Consider the following 20,516-nt stretch of genomic DNA (forward strand, 5'->3'; position numbering starts at 1 on the left):
CATAATCACCTCGGCCCCTCTATAGCATGTACTTTATTTCCGTCTTTTAATATTTAAATAGGGATCCTCTCTTATATATAGGGGGTCTGAGCTTTGTAAAGGGGACCCGATCCATTTTATTGAAAATACAAGTTCTCTCGTTTCTCTAGTATTATCTCTCTCTCTCATCTCTCTAAGATTATCATCTTCTCCCTCTCTCCGATTTGTATTATTGTTATCTGAATCAATCACGAAGATCATCCTAGGGTTTATTATCTTCGGTTACGATTTACCCCCTCATCTATATTGATTGATTTGCTTAGAAAGTGTTAAACAACTTTTGAGTCAAACATCATATACAATTAATCAGCTATTTAATTATGATATTTATTTTTATGATGGAATTGGTACAGGTCGTACGTGATAGACCTAAAATACTACGTTTGAGTTCAACTAAAGCCCTTCGTTTAGGCTCGGATAATAGATTTATATTAAAAATCACTAAAAGAAGAATAGATTATGGTCCGATCACATAATATGAAAGAATTACTCTGTCACCCATTTTTTGTGACGCAGTTTGATAGGCCATGAAATTAAAAAATAAAACGCTTTTAAAACTTGTTGTCTAACACAAGTCATTTATAATTATGTGGTTATAAATAATCTTATCATGGATAAAATGAGAAATTTTAAATTAAGATTGTTCATAATATAGAAAGATATGCTAAAATGGAAAGTGTTGCACGTAAATTAAATTAACATGAAACAAGAGCTGTAAGTTACATTTTGATACAAATTTTCACAGTTAAATCTTGAGAACATTGTGAATAGCCTCAACAGCATCTAGCAGCAACCAGTCTGAACCATGTTTTCCCAGTAAAGAAACTGATATAGGAAGATTGTCTTGCATCCCCAGAGGTATGCTGACCTGTTTGTTGATCAAACAAATTTTGGACATGTCAGCACATTCATGTTGGATTTCTCTCTGTTTTTTACATATTCAGTCTAGAATATTAAAGATAATAAACCTGGCAAAATCCAGATACTCCAGCAATTGATAACAGACTAAAAGCTTTAACACGAAATCCTTCCAATGCACTTGTCTCACTTCTTAGTTTTGGTGGAGGTCCAGGAACAGTTGGGATTGCAAGTATACCAGAATCCTACACATACAGCAATCAAAAACCACCTTAAAGCAGTGAGTCATTCAACAACTAGTTTTCAAACATACACTATGTTTCATTTCCTAATATCGAAAGGTTAATCTTAATGCAGACTTCCCAAAAAAGGAATAGAGACGGAGGACTTAGATAATCGGACTAAAATCACTTCCAAACTATGAAACTTCCGTCCACAAAACATGGAGTCATCTATGTGGATGATTAACAAATCAAGCATTGACTTAGTGCAGTCAATTGAACATCAGATGACAAAAGGTCTGAGAGGGTGTGTCTAGTATGAGGTGAGGTATCATATTTGACCATCCTTCAAGTTGCGTATCACCTTTAGTTCTGAACCTCATTCATTTAGCAGAGTGAGGCATATTCTTCTTTAGAAAGAGAATCGTAAACATAAAAGCTGGACTAAATTAGCATAGACTTCTATATCAATATGCTGTCTAAGAATAAAGCATAAGTAATACAGTGGAATACACTTAAGCAACAACATATACGGGCGGAGGATGGTTAAGTACCCCAAGGAGAGCAGTGAGAGCTGCTCGAAGCTCAGCCTTCACAGAGTGGCACACATCAATATTTTCATCTGTGGCCTTCAGTGCTTCCCATACGCGTTCTGCTATTCCTGGACCTAAACTAGGCTTGACTGTACTAACCCATTCTCCATGATTCTCCTTGAATTCATACCTGTTATCAAAGTAGCAGAGCAAGGCAACCTCAAGAAGAGCACAAGAAATCTGACAGATTGCATGCTATACTACTAAGCTGTTTCATGGATCGTACTAGTCTGTTGGAAGAGGAAATGAACAAAAGAAAGAAAGAAAATGCGCCAACAAAAACTGAAGCAGCTTTCTTCATAATTCTGCACCTTTGAAGCAACCGCATGGCAGCTGAGAGACCTAGCAAGGATGGAATGTAAGATTCATCATTGCCAGTTCCAGGCGTCATGAATTTCTTCAAACTTGGAACATTTCCCTCAATGTAATCCCCGACACTCACGTATTTAATCATATGACCTGCATAGGTTAGTCCAATTATTTAAATTGAAACGAGCTTTAGATTCCATTGTCCAACTGACCTTTCTATTAGAAGACATCTCAATCCCCACATCTTCCCAACTATTGGAGGAACTTGCTGTTTTATTGTAATCACTTCACTCTTTGGACAAAATTACCGATTATACCAAACGATATATGATTCCAAAAGATGACTTTACGAAGGAAAAGAAAAATAATCTCACAGATAAGGTAGTAAATACGACTTACTTCCATATAACTTCTCCACTGAGTTAACAAGTACTTCAATCAATTGGTTACTCTTGGAATCCAGGAGCTTAAAACAGTCTTCTGCAATGATAATGTTAGTTGGACGCACGGAATTCATTTGGGGAGATTGAAGTAGGACTCTTCCAACTTGCTTTAAGATCAGAGGATCCCTTGCAAACCACCCTGAGAAAGTAGATTAAGTCAGCCTGGACTTGCCAGATCAAATATTTATAGGACTTGTTTCCAGCAAAGCTAAACTTGAGAAGGTAAATTATTAATGTATTAAATAGTAATGCACTGGATTAGCTTCTACACATTGGATGATGGAGGGAATGAGAGGTGGGAATGCACCAACTTCTTTTTCTTATTTGGTGAAAAAGAAAATAATGATAATTCAGGTTTATACCGAAAAAGAACTTTTGAATTTCTCACCCACTGTATCAAAGCTTTGTGCCATAGGTGTGACTCCGACAGTTGAAACAACTCCATGAGAAGGTCGAATACCATAAATTCCACAATATGATGCAGGAACTCTAACACTTCCTCCAGTGTCAGTCCCTACAATCGATGAACATCTCATTTAAGATGTAATTAACCATCAGTTTATGAATTAAGCAAAGCAGTTGTCACAGTATCTATAAAAGTTCACCTAAGGAGAAATCTACAAGTTTTGCACCGACTGCAACTGCAGATCCACTTGAAGACCCTCCAGGTACCCGATCTGGTGAAACAGGATTCACAGGCGTGCCATAATGAACATTTTCACCATTTATGCTGCCAAAGAAAGACAATAGGTTCACTTGCCTGACAAAAGCTTCTGAATATATTTATTATGACTCTTTGAAATGCAGAAAACAAACATCAGTTTGAAGCGACTATGCAATCGACAACGTTGAGAGAAATCTTCACAGTTATGATCTTAAAATTCTTTGTCCAATAGAGGATACAACAACAAGAACAACATTATGCCTCAGTCTTAAACTAGTTGGGTTCGACAATATAAATCCTCTAAATCTATTCCGTGCTATTTGGTTCCAGTTAATTTTACTAGTCATCAATGTCTTTGGGGACGAATCAGGATTCACCAAATCTCACACCTATCCCTACATCGTTATACAGTCTCTAACCAAACTTGAAAGGCTCCCTCAAACACCAGACTAGTGTGAAGCAATAACGACTAACTTTAACCCTAACTAGTTGGTATCGCCTCTAAGAAACTTTATTGCTGTTGTGCTATGTTCTTCATTAGGTCCACGTGGTTTTCAAGAAATTGTAGGTCTGTTGAGATAATTTTCCTCCACATGATTTTAGGTCTATCTCTTCCCTTAACACCTTCAATTATCATGGTGTCACACCTACGAAGTGGAGGATTTAGATGGCTGAGTGATGTTAGGCTAAAAATTCATATTTTTACATGTAAATTGCCTTACATTATGCCTCGATCTTGTTAACTGTAGTGTGAATAGTTGTGACTCAAGCTTAATTTTGGTATTTATTTGTGTAGGAATTTATCAAAGGTGATATGGAAGGATTGTGCATAAATTGAAGCTAAAATGAAAGAATTTAGAGGAGTATGATTTTTTGGCGTCCAGGTTTGAGCCAGACACAATTCAAAACGCAAAAGAAAGCACTACACCGAGTTGGGCGCCTATGCGCCAGGCGCGATTCAAAATGCCAAAGCGGGAAGCTTTTCCTATTTCGGTTAGGACTTGGTAGTTTCGACCCTACATGCCCCCCAACATGTATAAAAGGGCTTCTAAACCTATTTTTTAGAGGGAGACATTATTGGAGAGGCAAGAAGGCTACGGAAACACTTGGAAGCAAAGAATCACCAGAGTTTTCTCTCTGTTCTTCCTTAATCTGTATTTTAATAAAATAAAATAAAAAGGCAACCCGGTGCACTAAGCTCCCGCTATGCGCGGGGTCCGGGGAAGGGCCGGACCACGAGGATCTATTGTATGCAGTCTTACCCAGTATTTCTGCAAGAGGCTATTTCCACGGCTCGAACCCGTGACTTCCTGGTCACATGGCAACAACTTTACCAGCTACGTCAAGGCTTTCCTTCATTAATCTGTATTTTAATCAGTGTTATCAAAGGCACAAAGCGCAAAAAAGCTCTAAGGTCTGTTGGGGCTTTAAGCGCAAAGCGCAAATAAAGTGTTGGCTTTAACGAAGAAAGGCACAAACGGAGAAAAACTACAGATATGTATGTGTAGTTCAAGACTAATATCTATAAACGTGAATACCACCAAATATATGGACAAAAAATTAAAGAATAATTACGATAAAGTAAAATATCAATTGTTTAGTGTCGCCTCTTCCGAATTACGCTCATTGACAAGGAAAAGTATGCCTTAGAGCCTTGATGACAACACTGAAGCGCCTGCTAAGCGAGGCGAAGCGCTCAACATGTTTTGGGCCTTGCTTCAGGGCTTAAGCGCGCTTTACGCGCGCCTTTGATAACACTGATTTTAATGATTTCGATTATTAACATGATTGTTAGCATGACTATGGTTCCAGGCTTCCAGCTATATTTTTATATAATTAAGCTGTTGGATTGCTCTACTTGTTCAACTACGTGTTTGTTGTTGTTGATTGAATGACCATCAATTGATTGTGCCTATTTAGTGTATATTGCTTGGAAAAGGGTACACATTTAGGTAGCTGTTGAACAACATCACTCCTAACGTATGTGAGAAATCAATACAGAGGGTTTAAAGGTAATACTAGAAATAACGAAACCTTGGTGTGATCTTAGTGAGCGATGAACTAGTGCCAGCTAGTGTAGTTCGAGAGAATATGTCTAGTAAATTGTGGTTGTTGGTCGAAAGATAATTACGACACCTGAAGCGCTCACGATCGGTAAAGAATACTTCGGCGAATTTATAGGAAACGTAGCGGGCAGAATTCCGACGATTGGGGAAATCATAACCCTAGACCTCTCCTTAATCTTGTCTCTAACCTTAGTATCTTTAGTTGTTAATTTACTATTTTAATTTGTTAATTAATTAGTTAGACAAAAGAATATTGATATTTACATCTTAAAAATTATTTGAGTTTGTCTTCTTAGTGATACTTAAGAGTTACAACAAAACCTTAGTTCTCTGTGTGATTCAACTCCGAACTCTTAGATCGGATTATATTTGAAGAGACCGCTTAGTTCTTTTTATAAGGCATAGTTGGGCGTGATCAATAAGCAAGACAAACCATTTTAGACAACTTTCTCAACGTTTCCTCCAAATGTGCTACTTGCACATATTGTTAGATGTGATCATTTCTAATTTTATCTAATCTTTTATTACCGCACATGCATCTTAACAACTGCATTTCTATAAACTCATCTCGTAGAAATGGTGGACCTTAGAGACCAACATTCGCTCTCACGTAGTGTTTCTGGTCTCGCACATTCTGTAAAACTTGTCATTCACTTTGGTACATATCCTCCTATCACATAATATTCCCGTGGCAGATGGAAGCAGATGTAGGAACAATTATCTAAACAAGATAAAAGTGGAGTGATAAGAGTTATAGTTACAATAATTGTCCAGGAAACAAATACTGTAGTACATAGTGATCATATCACAGAAGTTTTTGATTTCTACTACAGATTTTTCAGTGGTGTTATGCAGAAATTTCCATCTAGTGTTTGCCAAGTAAATTAGGCTCTTAAAAGACTCAGCAAGCTAGTAATGGGGTCAGTATTATATGAACACTCAGAAATTTTCTCTTCATGGGTATGCTGCCACATGTGCGTCGGTCAGACACAAAACAGTTTTCTTGGGCAGGTAATTTTCTCAATTTCAACCTTTTAGTTATGTCTCAACTTGATTGATTAACTTTTCTAGTCTTTTAAGAAAAGACAATTACCTTAACTTTTTATCTTCCTTTCAAAAGACAAGAAAAAAGAATTAGATAAAAATTTCATTAATAAACAAACACCAGAAGGAAGTAAAAGAAATATTTGAAAGTATAACCTGTAAGCCATTTCATCCATGACAGTTTTACCAATACAAGTAGCACCAGCCTTCAAAAGAGCGAGCACAGTTGTTGCAGTAGATGTTGCCGCAGAATGGGTCTTGGCCCAGTCTGGATTTCCAAAACCAGTGATATGTCCTTCCACATCAAATCTAATAGTATCACATTATTACCAATAACTCTATGTTGAGTACTGAATTCACTATCCACAGAAGAAAATCAAAGATTATGAGACCAAAAGTAGAGTCTTGAATTTCTAACTGATAATTTTGTAAAGGACTTACATGTCTTTCACGGCAAAGGTTAAGCCATTTAAGGGGAGTTGCTCTGAAGAAGAGCAAATTGGTTGCAGTGTGAATTTCTCAATGAGAGCTCCATATTCACATGTCTCCATCCTCTCCACTGAATTCCCCTAACAGAGGACTTACAGGATTGCTTTTAGCTTTTCAGATAAACACATGCTTTCATTCCATTGGCCAATCTTGTTGATTTTTTTTTTTATCTAAGAGTTACTGAAGGCTTTCTTTACTATCGAGTGTCCATATCAATTCCAAAAGTGCCATTTACAATTTTACCCTTCACACCAATGCTTTCACTTTATAGTTTATACCCATCTACCTACCCTTTAATATTCAAGCCTAAGATATTTAATTTTTCTACCTATGCGGTCTAGACTATTTACCCGGCCCACCCATTAGCTATTTTCTTTCACATTTGAAGTACAGAATGTTAAAATATCCAGCTTCAATTTTGCAAGGTTACTTAGTAGCTATTACAATCTAATAACTAAATAATTTGGACTTTCTTTATTTTAAGTAGCATATATGATTACTTAATATATTGAGTTTACTAGATCTGATTTTTGTGTGTGTAAGAAGACCTACCATTGTTGAGCTTGAAGCTCTTGACATTGAAATTTTATTTTGAACATTTATTTTTTGATTCGATGTGGGTGCTATAAAATATTGCTTATAGTACTTTGGAGTAAGCTTCCCGGATCTTAATGTTTATGTGTATTTGAATATTCACCATTGTTGGGCTTGAAACTCTTGAATTTAAAAGTTTTATCTTGAAGATTTCTTGTTTGATTCAAAGTGGATGTTATTAAATATTTCTTATATTACCTTCTGGAAATTCATACTGAAATTTGCTCGCAGTTGGAGCTGATTTGAGGTGATAAAGATCGAATTTTTCAGCTAGAAATCGAAGAACACAGTTGCCAAATAGTATACCGCTACGATATACAATATGCTGTAGGAGTATATAGCTATATTGCAATAATATATTGTTACAGCATACAATATACTGCAACGGTATGCTGTAATAATTGAAAAAGAATACGGTTACCTAATAGTATACCGTTACTGTATACAATATACCGTAGGAGTATATAGCTATGCTGCAACAATATACTGTAATTGTATACAATATATTGTAATAGTATACTGTAATAATATGCAACATACTACAATATTATGCTATAATAGTATACAATATACCATAACAATATACTTTGACTGCTATTTGTTGAGTCATCTAGGTGCTATTGTGCAAAGCTAAAGTCATGGTTATAGTAATATTATAGTATACAATAAAATATAACAGTATACCGTAATAAATAAGTTATTTTTTAATTTTTCCAACTAGGTCCTCGCAAATATTTTCTTAAATGAATTTTGTTGATGGAGTTCCATAAAAATAATATTCATTGTATAAGAAGTAGGTGTCCAAAGACATAAAATAGTAATATGAAAAAAAATTAAACTAAAAAAAATTGAATGAAATTAGAAAAGGAACACGAAATTAAAAAAATAAACAAAAGGAAAGAAAAATAAAAAGAAACGAGCCAAATTGAGTATAAAATCAGATTGTGGTGAATAAAAAATAAAAAATAATGTGATTCTGGAAAAAAAATTATGAACAAAAAAAAAAAGAACAAAGAAAAAAATGAGAAAAAATAAAAGGAGAAAAGAAAAGTAGAGAAATAAAAAAGAAAACGAGAAAAAAGAAGAAGAAAAGAAAGAATTACCCACAAAAGCTGCAATGGATAGGAAGAGTAATTAGTTTGGTGGGTAGAAAAATCAATGGTTAGACAAGGGTAATTAATTTAATTTTTGTGGTAAAGCTATAAAACTCCCTTCAATTGGGGCTTGGACAGAATTACCCACTCAGTACAAAAGTATTCCACCATGTCGCCACAAAACCTTAAACTACCCGACGTACCCCAAAACATAAGAAAAGCTTAAAAAGTGAAAAGCCTTAAATCAGTTGTAACGTAGGAAAAGCCCACAACTATCATATTGGTTTTTTTTTAGGGGAACTTTCAGAAATTGCTTGCCATGGGATGCATGTCGTTGTATTCAATTCGATTGTATATATTGTATTCAATTCGGATGTATTCATTCTTATATATTTTACGTTGTATTCAATTCCACTTATTGAATTCAGTTGTATTTAAACAATAAAAATTAAAAAATATGGTGTATACCGCTCTATTCAACTCGGCTATATACAATATATTCAATTCGGCTATATTCATTCTTAATTATTTTATATTGTATTCAATTTCATTGTATTCAATTCGGTTGTATTCAAACAACAAAAATTCAAAAAATACAGGGCTCTGCCACAAAAATAACCTTCGGAATACATAAATACAGGCAAAAATACAAAAAATAAATTGTATTTGCACTGAAAAATACAAAATACACTCAAATTTCAGTGTATTTGCACAAAACACAATTTATTTGTGTCATTGTGTGTGACTCAATAGCAAAGAAGAGAAGAAAATTCACCGGAGATGGTGTCTTCCAGCCAAACAAATCACCACCCTCTGTCGTCTCTACACATCCCCACCCTCCGTCGTCTCTGCAAATCACAACCATCGAACTAGACCCATCACCACCCTCTACCAAATCTGAAATCACGAAGTTGCTATCCATCGCCTGGATCTGAATATAACGTCGCCGGATCTGGATGGCTGCCTTGCTGACGCTGGATCTCAACTTTGACCCAAACCCCCCAAAACCACGGCTAGATCGGTTCGGATCTCTCAGTATCGAACCAAAACTTCTGCAAATTTCCTACTGTAGATGTTATACAAAATATTCAGTGCGTTTCTCTTGGAAGTCTAAACCATAGGGTTTGAGATATCGAAGAACACAAACTCACAAAGGTATATTCTTGCTTGTACATAACAGAGATGGAGGAATTCACTGTCGAGGGCGAAGAGAGAGGAAAAAAGGAGAGAGAGTTGAGGGAGAAGAGAGAGAGGGTTGAGGGAAAAGTTGAGGGTTCAGTTGTATATATTTGTACGTTGCTATTAAATATAAAAAGTAGCTATAAATAGTACTCCTCCTGTTTCACTTTATGTGAACCTATTTCTTTTTTAGTCCGTGCCAAAAAGAATGATCCCCTTCCTTATTTGGAAACAATTTACTTTTATGCAATGATTTATAACCACACAAAATATATGTGATTCATTTTACACCACAAGGTCAAAAGTATTCTCTCTTTTCTTAAACTTTGTGTCCAGTCAAATGGGTTCACATAAATTAAAATGGAGGGAGTAATATTTTTAAAGTATTTTGGTTTATAATAAATATGGCGCATTATTTAACTATAACATGTAAAATTTTCCTTTTTTCCTTCCTATCAATACCTTTATAACTTTACTAATTTAAATCTTATTGAACTTTTGTGCATTTCTTGATAAATTTCAAGAACATGGATTCTTCTTCTTCTTCTCTTTTTTTCTTTTTTTTTTTCTTTTTCTTTTAGCTCTTATTCATATTATTGAAACCAACTCTCATCATTTTTAATCTCTCTCAAGACACGCGCATTTTTCCATCCCTCTTCGTAGCCATAAAATTTGTGTTCAATTTATTTTGGATCTTACCCATAATCTTAATTTCTCATTGGTTTACTTTTTAATACCTTTTCTAGTTGGTCTTTACTTTCTTTCTTTCTTTCTTTATTTTTAATACCTTTTTTTCTTTGTTATAATATAGATAAGGTATATTAAACTAAAAAAAGTTTCTCTGCAACATCCAGCGAACTAAGACAAAAATAAAAAATTGACTATCATTATTATTGATTTTTGGAATCTTACTCACTCAATAAATAAATAAAAAAGCATTGGGTTATAATATACTAGTGGGAGCAGTATGTCGATATGCTTTTGAATTTGGTAAATTTAACCATTTTCAAGGTTTTTAGGACTGAAAGAAAAATTTAGAACCAGAATAAATTTACTTAGTGAAACTTGTTATGAAACAATAAAAGAAGAACACGAGTATTGCAGAGAAAAGTAGAAAGAGATAATTCTTATTGATATTGGATGAATTACAATGGAATAGAATCCTCTATTTATAGGGAGAGGGTGACTTAGCCACCAAGCAATGAACCCTAGAATCTCTCTAAATATAGACATTCACCATAAATACAATTCTATTTATAACACTCCCCCTTGAATGTCTATTCAATAGATAATGTGCCTCGTTAAAACCTTAACTAAAATAAAACCCAGTGGGAAAAAAATTCTAGAGAAGGAAAAATAGTACACATATCTAACAATACGTCTTTTAGTTGCCTCGTTAAAAACCTTGCAAGGAAAACCCAGTGGGACAAACCTTGTAAGGGAAAAAAGAGTACAACGCGTATTAACTCCCCCTGGTGAGAGCATCAATTCACATTCTTGAGCCTTTGCATTCCAATCTTGTGCACCATCTTCAAAAGATCATTGGTAGATATTTGATAAACAAATCAGCCATATTAACTTGAATGAATATATTGCACCTTGAAATCATCATTCTCGATAGAGATGTAATGTCTTCATATAATGTCGTGGAATGACTTTTCAATATTTTCATAGAGGTATTCTCGCTATCACGTTATCATGCTTATAGTTATAGCAAGATACATATGTGCACAAATTGCATTTATGATATGGTACTTCAGGACCAAGAATTGTATATGCTTTAAGTGATTTAAATCCTTCAAGGATTGGCATATAAGTTAAGTCATATAAGTCATATAATAGACTTTAATTAGATGCATATCAAGTTTTCATGTCATGCTAGACAAATAAGATATCGAAAACTGATTGCACATATCATTGACTTTATACTTTCAAGTGTTTGAACTGCATGTCCAAAACTACATGTCTTTCATATGAAATCAATTATATTCAAAATTGTTTCTCCAGAAGATCCTCATATATATTTAGCGCTATCATAGATGTCGTCGACAAATATTTTATATCGGTTCCAACCCCTTATTTTTCATTAAGACATAACATAGAGATCTCTTCATTCATATATTCAGGTACCTGAATCTCTCATGAGATTTTATGAAGTGTTATGTCATGTGATCTTCTAGATCACTTGCCTCCTTTATTATGACCATTTAGATCATTTGCTCATCTTCTTTATCAAGAAGTTTTATTTGAAACCGATTTGTCTATATGCTTTAAGCGTACCATAGACTTTGTCCTTCTAGGATTTATTCTAATAGGAGCAATTGCAGTGAGAATATAGTTACTTTCTTTGGCCAGCAAATGCGTCTGGCATGCTTTGCAATATATTGCAAATGAATTATCCTTTTATGAACTTCAAGTTCATATTATCTTATTCGAGGATCTAGATGTACAAATGATAATTCATTCCACGTAACTTTTTCTCAACTGTTTATCATGTCTCCCCCTCATGTTAGAAAAACTAACTTGTTACCTCATCTTTGAGAATCCACCTTTGTGCGTTATGGTGTTATTCAAAATATACACCGCACATCAGGAATAATAAGATGGAATTATTTGGTTCCTGACCCTGAACCACTTGTGAGGAGAGAAAATAATATACTTTGGTATATAACGTATATCAAACTGATATAGATAACTTTATTCTCATAAGCAATTATTTAGTTATTAAGTAGAGGCACTTAATAAATTATTTTGCTAAACCAACTGTGATGTAAACTAACTTATCAAGATGAACTATCTTGAGTAAAAGATCTGGAAATTATGCTCTAAATCAAATTATTGAGCAAGTTACCTCGCAAATACCATGTTGCGGGTTAATAATAATTGCACATGTAACCATCTCATAGGTGCATCTTATATAGTATACATGGCAGGTGAATGGGCCCATATTCACCTTTGATATTTCCAGCATTCATGGAATTCAATCCCAATTTTAGTTGGTCAATTAATTATTTAGAACAAGCAATATAAGAGAATTCGTAAAGAACTTTCTAGTTCTTTAATATTTACCCATGTGAATTCACTATTATTTTTGCACATCATACTTAAATTGATGTGAGCACGTGATTTTTGCCCTATATGAATTACTCCCAAAAATTCAAAATAAAATAATTTCTTTCAGTGTTTGCAATTTTGTGGATTTTCACGGCATTTTCTGTTAATTGTTTGCATTTGTGTGCGCATGTTTATTTTATTTAATTAAGAAAAAATACAAAAAAAAATGTGTGGCAGTTGCTTTTAGGGTTTGAATTTGCATTTTTAAGAATTAATTAGTAAGTATTTATTTTACAAATAAGGAAAATCACAAAAATAGTTATTTTGCACCTTTTAATTTTAATTTTTTGATTTTTGAGTAGTTCTTCTCTAATTAATTAGTTGTGGTAATTATTTAGTTTTATGACTTAATTTAGGATTTTAGTTTAATTTGTGAAAAAGGAGGTGTGACAGCTCTGGCGCCTCTGCTGGGGACAAGAACCCAGAACTTCGGTTCATGGTTCGAGAATTCGAGCTTGGAATAATTGTTGTATTTAGCTTTGTTTAATATATGATTTTATTACATGTTTGGGATTAATGTGCAAAATGTTGCTTTTTACCGCTTTGATATTTGTTGAATTGTATATATAAACTGTTACGAATCCCTTCCTCTCTCTGAGTCTTCTACATCATGGAGAAGGGTGCACTTCGTGTAGCTTCTCTTCTGTTTAGAGTCTTTTCCCATTTAGAACGAGGTTTGAATAAGTTGCTAAGCCGGCGGAGCTTCTGTATCCCCGGTACGCTGCCTCCCCCTCGGCTCGAGTTGTCCGCTCGAGTAAGCCAGGTCTAGACCAATAAACCTAGGGTTTAAAACCTAGAAGAACAAAACCTCATGCCGGATCCCTAGTAGGAACGTTTGTTTGCATCATGTGCATTTGACTTAGGGGACTCAACACAAGGGTTGGGTCCGTCTAGGACAGGTGACTTGAAATGAAAAGACCATCCTGATGCATCTTGCTTGCTACTTGTGCATTCATTTACTTTGGATTTGCATGTTGACCGGCTTGTATATCATGAGAGAAAATTGAGGAAAATAGCAGTGTTAGGGCTAAGTGAGGGTAACCACTAGTTTTGAAAAACCAACGCCCAAATAGTACCGAAATGCTGCCGGATTTTTGAAAAATAAAAAGGAAAATATTTGGAAAAAAAAGATTGTTCAAAAAATATATTTGGTTTTGACAAATTTGCCCGAACTACGCCAGTTTGATTCTCACCGGATGTGAGATACGTAGGCAACCCTCATCGGGTCCAACCTCCCTTTTGAAAAAATAGCCAAAATACCAAAACTTTAATTTTTGTCAAAATAAGTCGGGTGATACCATCTTGTTTAAAATAAGCCGAATATCCACAAAAGGGCGCCGGAAGGCTGTTTTTGCAAGAATAGCCACCCTGAGTCATTTTTAAATAGTTTGCGGGCACAACCTTAAAATCTCCCACCCGGAAGTGCTGAAAGGCCGTATTTGCAAAACCAAGTCTTTGTTTTTTTTAAAAAAAATAAAATTTTGGAAAAATAACCACCTTTTCTTTTAAGTCAAAATGAGTCATTAAATAGCCATTTTCTTTAAATAGCCACATTTTTCCTTTTAGGTTAAAATAAGTCATTAAATTCCTTTAAATAAATGTGCAGGATGACTACAGTTAACATTGAAACCTTCTTAGTCCTGAGTGAGATCCCTTTGAAGCTCCATATGTGGTGGAATGACTTGGGGAAAGGTAACAGAGAAACAGTAGTCAAGGTTTTGGGTGGTCTCGTTGGATTGTTGAACATCAAACCAAGGACGGACATTGTTGAAGCACTAATACCTTTCTAGGACCCAACCTGTAACGTATTCCGGTTCTCGGACTTCGAGCTTACACCCACACTAGAGGAGATTGCGGGATATGCGGGTCTCAACGGGAACCTTAGGAGCAGATACCCATTGGCACCGAGACCAGTCACCCTCCACAGATTCTTGGACCTTTTGAGCATTAGTCGGGTCATTCAAGATAAGCATCTAGCAGAAGGGTGTTGCACACTTCATTTCCTATACTACCGATATGGCAACCCGCGAGGTTTCGAGGAGCCTAACACCGGTTTGACACACGCCGGGAACAAAGATAAATGGGAGGCCCGACGGGGATTGGCTTTCATGGTAGCTTTTTTGGGGGCCGTGATCTGTCCACGAAAAGACGGTCACATAGACATTGGCCTTGTGGGAATGTTGGATGTTGCTATAAAGAAGTCTAACAGCACGGTGGTTCCCTTGATTGTGGCAGAAATGTATCGAGCTTTGACCTTATGTCGAGAGGGTGTAAAGTTCTTTCAGGGTTGTAATCTGTTGTTACAGTTATGGATACAGGAGCACCTTTGTCATCGCACGGGGTATATGAACTATGGTTTAACCGGGCTGAGTTGTATCGAGGAGTTTGGAACTCGGGTAATAGGTATTGAGTTCCCCGAGGGCACCGAGGCTTGGCTATCCTGTTTGAGATCTTTGACTGCAGATAAAGTTGAATGGGCTTTCGGGTGGCTTCCCGCTACTGAGGCTGTGTACACATCGGCAGAAGTACCTTATATTCTTTTGATGGGCATTCGAAGCATCCAACCCTACGCTCCTTACCGAGTTCTGAGGCAACTAGGAAGATTCCAAACTGTTCACAATGATGAAGACCTGAGCGGACAAATCATTGAGTTAGGTCCAAAAGCTACATTTCCGGAAGGAAAAATCCGACAGATATGGAATGAGTGCAGGTACCTTGAGCCTAAGACTATAGTACAGGATCGGGCTAAAGGCGAAGTAGACCCCAAATACTTGACCTGGTTCGGCAAAAGGTTTCAGATTCCCGAGAGACCCGCCAAAAGGCCACATGTACAACAATTCACTGACGGAGCCCAGGTACAATGGGATTGGCTAGCCAAGGAAAAGGAATACCGGGCCAGGATAGGGGCGCTGGAGCAGCAAGTCCGAGATCTTCAATTTGAAAAGAGTGTGCAAGCTGCGGCTGACGAAGGTGACAAAAAGAAATTGACTCAAGAGAATGAGGTTCTTAAAGAGCAAATCCGACAAATGAAAATAGCTGCTAAAAATCAAGAAAGAAGTCGGTCCGATGAGAGATTGATAAATGGGCTGAAAAAGCAAGTCTTAGAGTGCCAAGATGAGTTGGAGAAATCTGAGGGGAATATGGCGAAACTCCGGGCACAATGGGCAAAGAAGACAGAGGAAAGAGCCCAATTTGTGCAACAAATGAAAAGAAATTATGAGGGAACCATTGCTAATCTGAAAAGAAAGATGAACACCCTTGAAGATAAGGCAGCCCGGCAGGACAAAGAATTTCAGGCTGAAAGGGAACAGTGCTATAGGCTAATGGCCGAGATGGAGAAAGAAATAAAGCTGTTGCAAGACCATCATTTCCACGACTCCCAGGTGTTAGAGGCTCGCAACCAGCAGATAAGCCGACTACTCCAGGAAAAAGGCCAGATCAGGGAAAGAATTAGAGGCATTGCAGATTATATTGTCATGAAATGTCAAGCCGGCGAAAGAATGGGTCGTACCACTTTCTTTGCTACAGTGATGATATTTGTTCGTCAGGTTATGAATGATTTGGAGCAGTTACAAAGGGGTCTTGCACGCAGGCCCGCGGCGATGCCGAATGATGCCCCGCGGGCCCCAGGATTTGAAGCTTTGATGTATTCCTAGTTATCGAGTCTGTATTTCGCTATTTTGAGTCTGTTTTGCAATTTTTCTTTTTAAGAAAAACAAATAGTCTAGTATCTTTGTAATTGGAGTTTTATTAATGAAAAAGTGAAAATCTAAAAAATTTATTTTTGCGTTTATTTGCAAGAACTACGCTTGGTCTGATTCATGCGGGGTCATGATACGTAGGCAATCTCCATAGGATTCGACCGTAACCAAAAACAAAAAAGGCAAACAAGAGAAAATAAAAAGAGAGCAAGAGAAAAGGAAAGAAAAGAGCGGAAAAACAATTTTGAGGAAAGGAGAGAATAGGAACAAGAAAAACCAAGGCAAGAGGAAAAAAAGGAAAAAAAAAGGGAAAATAAGAGAGAAAAGCAAAAGAAAAGAGGGAAAGGCAAGAAACAAACAATGGAAAAACAAGAGGGAAGAATGAGAGAAAAGGCATGGCAAATACAGAAAAAGGAAAGCTGGGATGACGCATGCAACCAAGCAAAGGCATAATAGAAATGGTTAACTGCTTAGGTGCATTCATTCCCCAAATGTGCGGTTACCTATCTATTAATGCTCTAACCGCTAACAAAGTTGTTGTTGATGATGAGTCCAGGCAGGTGGTTAGTTGACTGGCATTCTGGCAACTCATTCCTACAACACCCGGTCTAAAAAAACAAGTTGATCATGGCCAACCAGGAACTGGATGTTAATGTGATGAAAGAAGAGATGTATAAACTGAAACAACAGATGGCCAAGATGTATCAAGCATGGGCAAAAAAGGCGCCCGATATCAACCAGAATCCATTGCCGGCCCATCATGAGACAAATATGATCGAGATAGTGCATAAGGGAGGGGAGCCTAAGAAGCCTTCACAGACCGTCATGATGATTCGGTCCAGTGAGGTCGGGCCGGTTGAAAAGTCAACAAGTGGGAAATCAGTGATCAGGTTGGGCGGGACAGACAGTGAGCCATCTGCGGTAGTCAAGAAAGGGTCCTCAAGTGAGGTTGCAACGAAACAAGAAAGGGCAAAAGTGGTTGTGCCAGGAGTGTCGAACAAGCCTGTCGTGATTGTGGAGGGTGCCCACACAGATCCCGTCATTGTCAAGCCAGGGGCAGTGAAGCATCCGGTGTCAGCAGTTCCAAAGCCTGTGGTTGTCTTTGATGAGGAATTGATTTGAGAGGGTCCAAAGTTTATTTGATGAAGTAAACACGGTGGAAATTGGGGGAGGCTCTGGTGACGAAGAGGTGCATTTTGTCAAGCCGAATGTGAAGATCAACAATTGGGAAGCTACTCCTCTTCCTACTCGGAGGGAGTTTTGGTAGTGGGTTTTGATTTCCTTTTAGTTGTCTGGATTATTCCAGGGTTGTGATTCAGATTCTATGTTCCGTCCGTTTGGATGTGTTAAACCTTGCTATCTTTTGATTTCAATGAAATGCAATTTCCCTTTTTCATCATTCCTGATAGTTTTATTTTTATTTTTCTTTTCTTCCTTACACAGTTCTTTTAGGCTGGTTTCAATGACATGACATGCATGAGGAATCTTCGGCCCAGTTTTAAAAGCCAAGCTAATTCTGAAAAGTTGAAATCCCATCCCTTCGGATTGTCGCTGAAGCCGAAATTGATGATGATGAGTGGGTCAGAACCCGCCTGAGCAATTGAGTTTGATCAATGAGAAAAGAATGGCAGCAGTGTGTCATGGCCAATTGTATCAACAGAGAATGGCAAGAGCATATAATAAGAAGGTGCGTCCACGGAAGTTTGAAGTGGGTCAGCAAGTGTTGAGACGTATCCTTCCACATCAGGCTGAGGCCAAAGGCAAGTTCGCCCCAAATTGGCAGGGGCCATTCATCGTGACGAGAGTGTTGTCCAATGGTGCTTTATATTTGACAGACATAGAAGGCAAGTGTGTTGAAATGGCCATCAATTCCGATGCGGTCAAGAGATATTATGTATGATCTTCTTTGTTTTAATTGTATTTGTTTGTACTTGGCATGTTTTGAAGATTGGAATGACGAAGGCATTTTGTTCTGCTATCCAAACACTTTATCCTTTGTTACCCCCTTTGAGCCTCATTCATTTTCTTTCATACCCCTCTTTCGGAATCAGTAGCAAAGATCAGAAACACAAGCGTGAAAGATAAGTCAAGGAAAAAGAGAAAAGAAAAGAATGAAAAGAGAGAGAAGGAAAAAGGAAGAAGAAAAGAAAGAAAAAAGGAAGAGAAAAGAGAAGAAAAAGAAAAAGAAAAGAAAAAAAGAAGAAGAAAAAAAACACAAATAACAAAAAGAGAAAGGGAGAAAGAAAAGAAAAAGAGGAGAGAGAATGGGAGAGAAGAAAAATCACAACAAAAGTAATTTCTACGACCTGAACTACGTTTGACTTGATTCCGAAAGGATACGTAGGCAGCCTCTCTCTGAGGTTCAGTCACACCAAAATAAAAATCCAAAAGTCCCCAAGAAAGAAACTGGGGCAGAAGTTGTGGTTGTTGTAAGAAATCTAATTCCGAAAGTTGTAATTTTGAACCCATTCGAATTGTTTTTAGCCCTTGATACCCTTTCTTTCTAACCCTATCCAAAAGCCCACATTACGGTCCAAAGAAAGACCTTCTGATCAGTCTTCAGGGAATGCCAGGTCGAGCAAGAAGAGGTGATTTATGCTAGGGACAACACTCCGGTCCAAGCAGAAAAATGATGAAAATGAGAGAGTCTTATTGGTGAAAACCCTCACGGGCGCCATAAGGCGAAGTGAGTTGAGAGAAATTAAAAATGAGAGAGTCTTATTGGTGAAAACCCTCGCGGGCACCTTAAGGCGAATGTGAGTTTTCAGATGAGCAAGCGAGATAGGTTTGTGGGTGAAAGCTGTTTAAGACGCTACAGGATGAACAAGGTTAGGGTTTGGTTGAAGAAATCAGGTTATGGAATTCTGGGGCAACAAAGCGTAGCAATGGAAAGTTGATTGGTTGGACAGATTGGGCCGGTTAGTCCGAAATGCATGGCATGTTCAGTGGTACCAGCTCTTCCTCTCAGATAAGTTTCTTTTCTTTTAATTCCTTTTTATAAATCGTCCGGTTTTGGATTCTCTTTATCCTTAACTCTCAAGGTCATTGCATTTCATTCTTTTTTTGAGGTCTGTTCTTTAAGATGTTTCAATGTCGGTCTTGTTCGAAACAAAGAAGAAAGGATGTCAAGGCTCACTACCAGTTTCTCAATTGCAAAGCATAGTAGGGCCAGAACGTACCAAAGATGGCATGATGCAAAGTAAGATACAAAGAGTCATCGAAAATTTCATCGGTGGTTTGATTGGGTAGTTTTATAGGGGATGCAAAGTTTCAGATAAAAGGGGTCAGAGAGGTAGAAGCAACAGTCTGGGTATGAAACACTCAGGTCATCGAAGGTCGTGGGGGTCGAAAGTCAGTCAGAAAGGCAAACGGTTCAGGGCCAGTTCAAGAAGCAAGGCAAGGCAAAACACAACAGCGGAGACGTCTTCAGCAAGAATGCCATCAACTAACCACCATTTTTAAACTGACAAGATTTTTCTTTGATTGAAACAGGAGCAGAAAGTTTTCGTTGGTTTCGGAGAAACCCTCCCTAAGGAAAAAGCAAGCACCAAAATAGGTTTGACCATAAATTCTCAGGACCCTCCTGGAAAATGGGACTTAGTTTAAATTTCAAAACAATCATGAATAGCATAATCTAGCATAAATATAAATTGGTTTCAAAGTTTTCATGCTTAAGATAGGACTCAATTACGAGTTTTCAGGACCCTCCTGGATAATGGGACGTAGTTTAAAGGTCTGTTTAGATAACAAGATATAGTGGAAGTCGTACTTTTAGTAGAAATGACTTAGGTTAAAACTGTTTTTTTAACTAGAAGTTGTCAGGACCCTCCTGGATAATATGGAGTAGTTTAAGACCTTTTGATAACAAATGTAGTGGGAGTAATACCTTTAGAAGATGTAACTTAGGTTCGTAATTGTTAGGAGTTGTCAGGACCTCCCTGGATAATAGGACCTAGCTTTCAAATTCTTAGTAACATTTGGCAATACGATTCAGTTCTACACTCACATCTGTACCCAGCCACCAAACTGGGACAGAAAATTGTTCTTTGTCTTGTCTATTTTTGTTGAAATCAAGCGCCCACCTGGAAAACAAGGGAATACATTTCAA

At 37.0% G+C, this 20,516-nt stretch overlaps 1 protein-coding gene across 2 annotated transcripts; it reads right to left on the reverse strand.

Moving 5' to 3' along the window:
* Nucleotides 1-661: 661 nt before the first annotated feature.
* Nucleotides 662-6,885, reverse strand: LOC109216016 (amidase 1). 2 transcript variants are annotated; one of them, XM_019380143.1, is made up of 9 exons: nucleotides 6,679-6,885; nucleotides 6,394-6,546; nucleotides 3,069-3,193; nucleotides 2,852-2,977; nucleotides 2,420-2,602; nucleotides 2,023-2,170; nucleotides 1,673-1,841; nucleotides 1,008-1,142; nucleotides 662-907 (listed from the first exon to the last, which is right to left on the reverse strand). In XM_019380143.1, the coding sequence occupies exons 1-9, from the start codon at nucleotides 6,786-6,788 to the stop codon at nucleotides 785-787; spliced, it is 1,272 nt and encodes a 423-aa protein (XP_019235688.1). In that variant the 5' UTR covers nucleotides 6,789-6,885; the 3' UTR covers nucleotides 662-784. The 2 variants fall into 2 exon arrangements, with proteins under 2 accessions (XP_019235688.1, XP_019235689.1); XM_019380144.1 differs by having other exon boundaries at nucleotides 6,394-6,596; nucleotides 6,679-6,770.
* Between the last annotated feature and the right edge of the window lie 13,631 nt (nucleotides 6,886-20,516).

Source organism: Nicotiana attenuata, unplaced genomic scaffold (genome assembly GCF_001879085.1).
Source record: "Nicotiana attenuata strain UT unplaced genomic scaffold, NIATTr2, whole genome shotgun sequence".
NCBI lineage: Eukaryota > Viridiplantae > Streptophyta > Magnoliopsida > Solanales > Solanaceae > Nicotiana > Nicotiana attenuata.

Coding starts and splice junctions, on each gene's coding strand:
- LOC109216016 (XM_019380143.1), bottom strand. CDS start 6,788: ATGGAGACATGTGAATATGGAGCTCTCATTGAGAAATTCACACTGCAA. Junction 6,547..6,678: donor ACCTTTGCCGTGAAAGACAT/GTAAGTCCTTTA, acceptor TGATACTATTAG/ATTTGATGTGGAAGGACATA. Junction 2,171..2,419: donor AGTGGAGAAGTTATATGGAA/GTAAGTCGTATT, acceptor TAACCTATGCAG/GTCATATGATTAAATACGTG.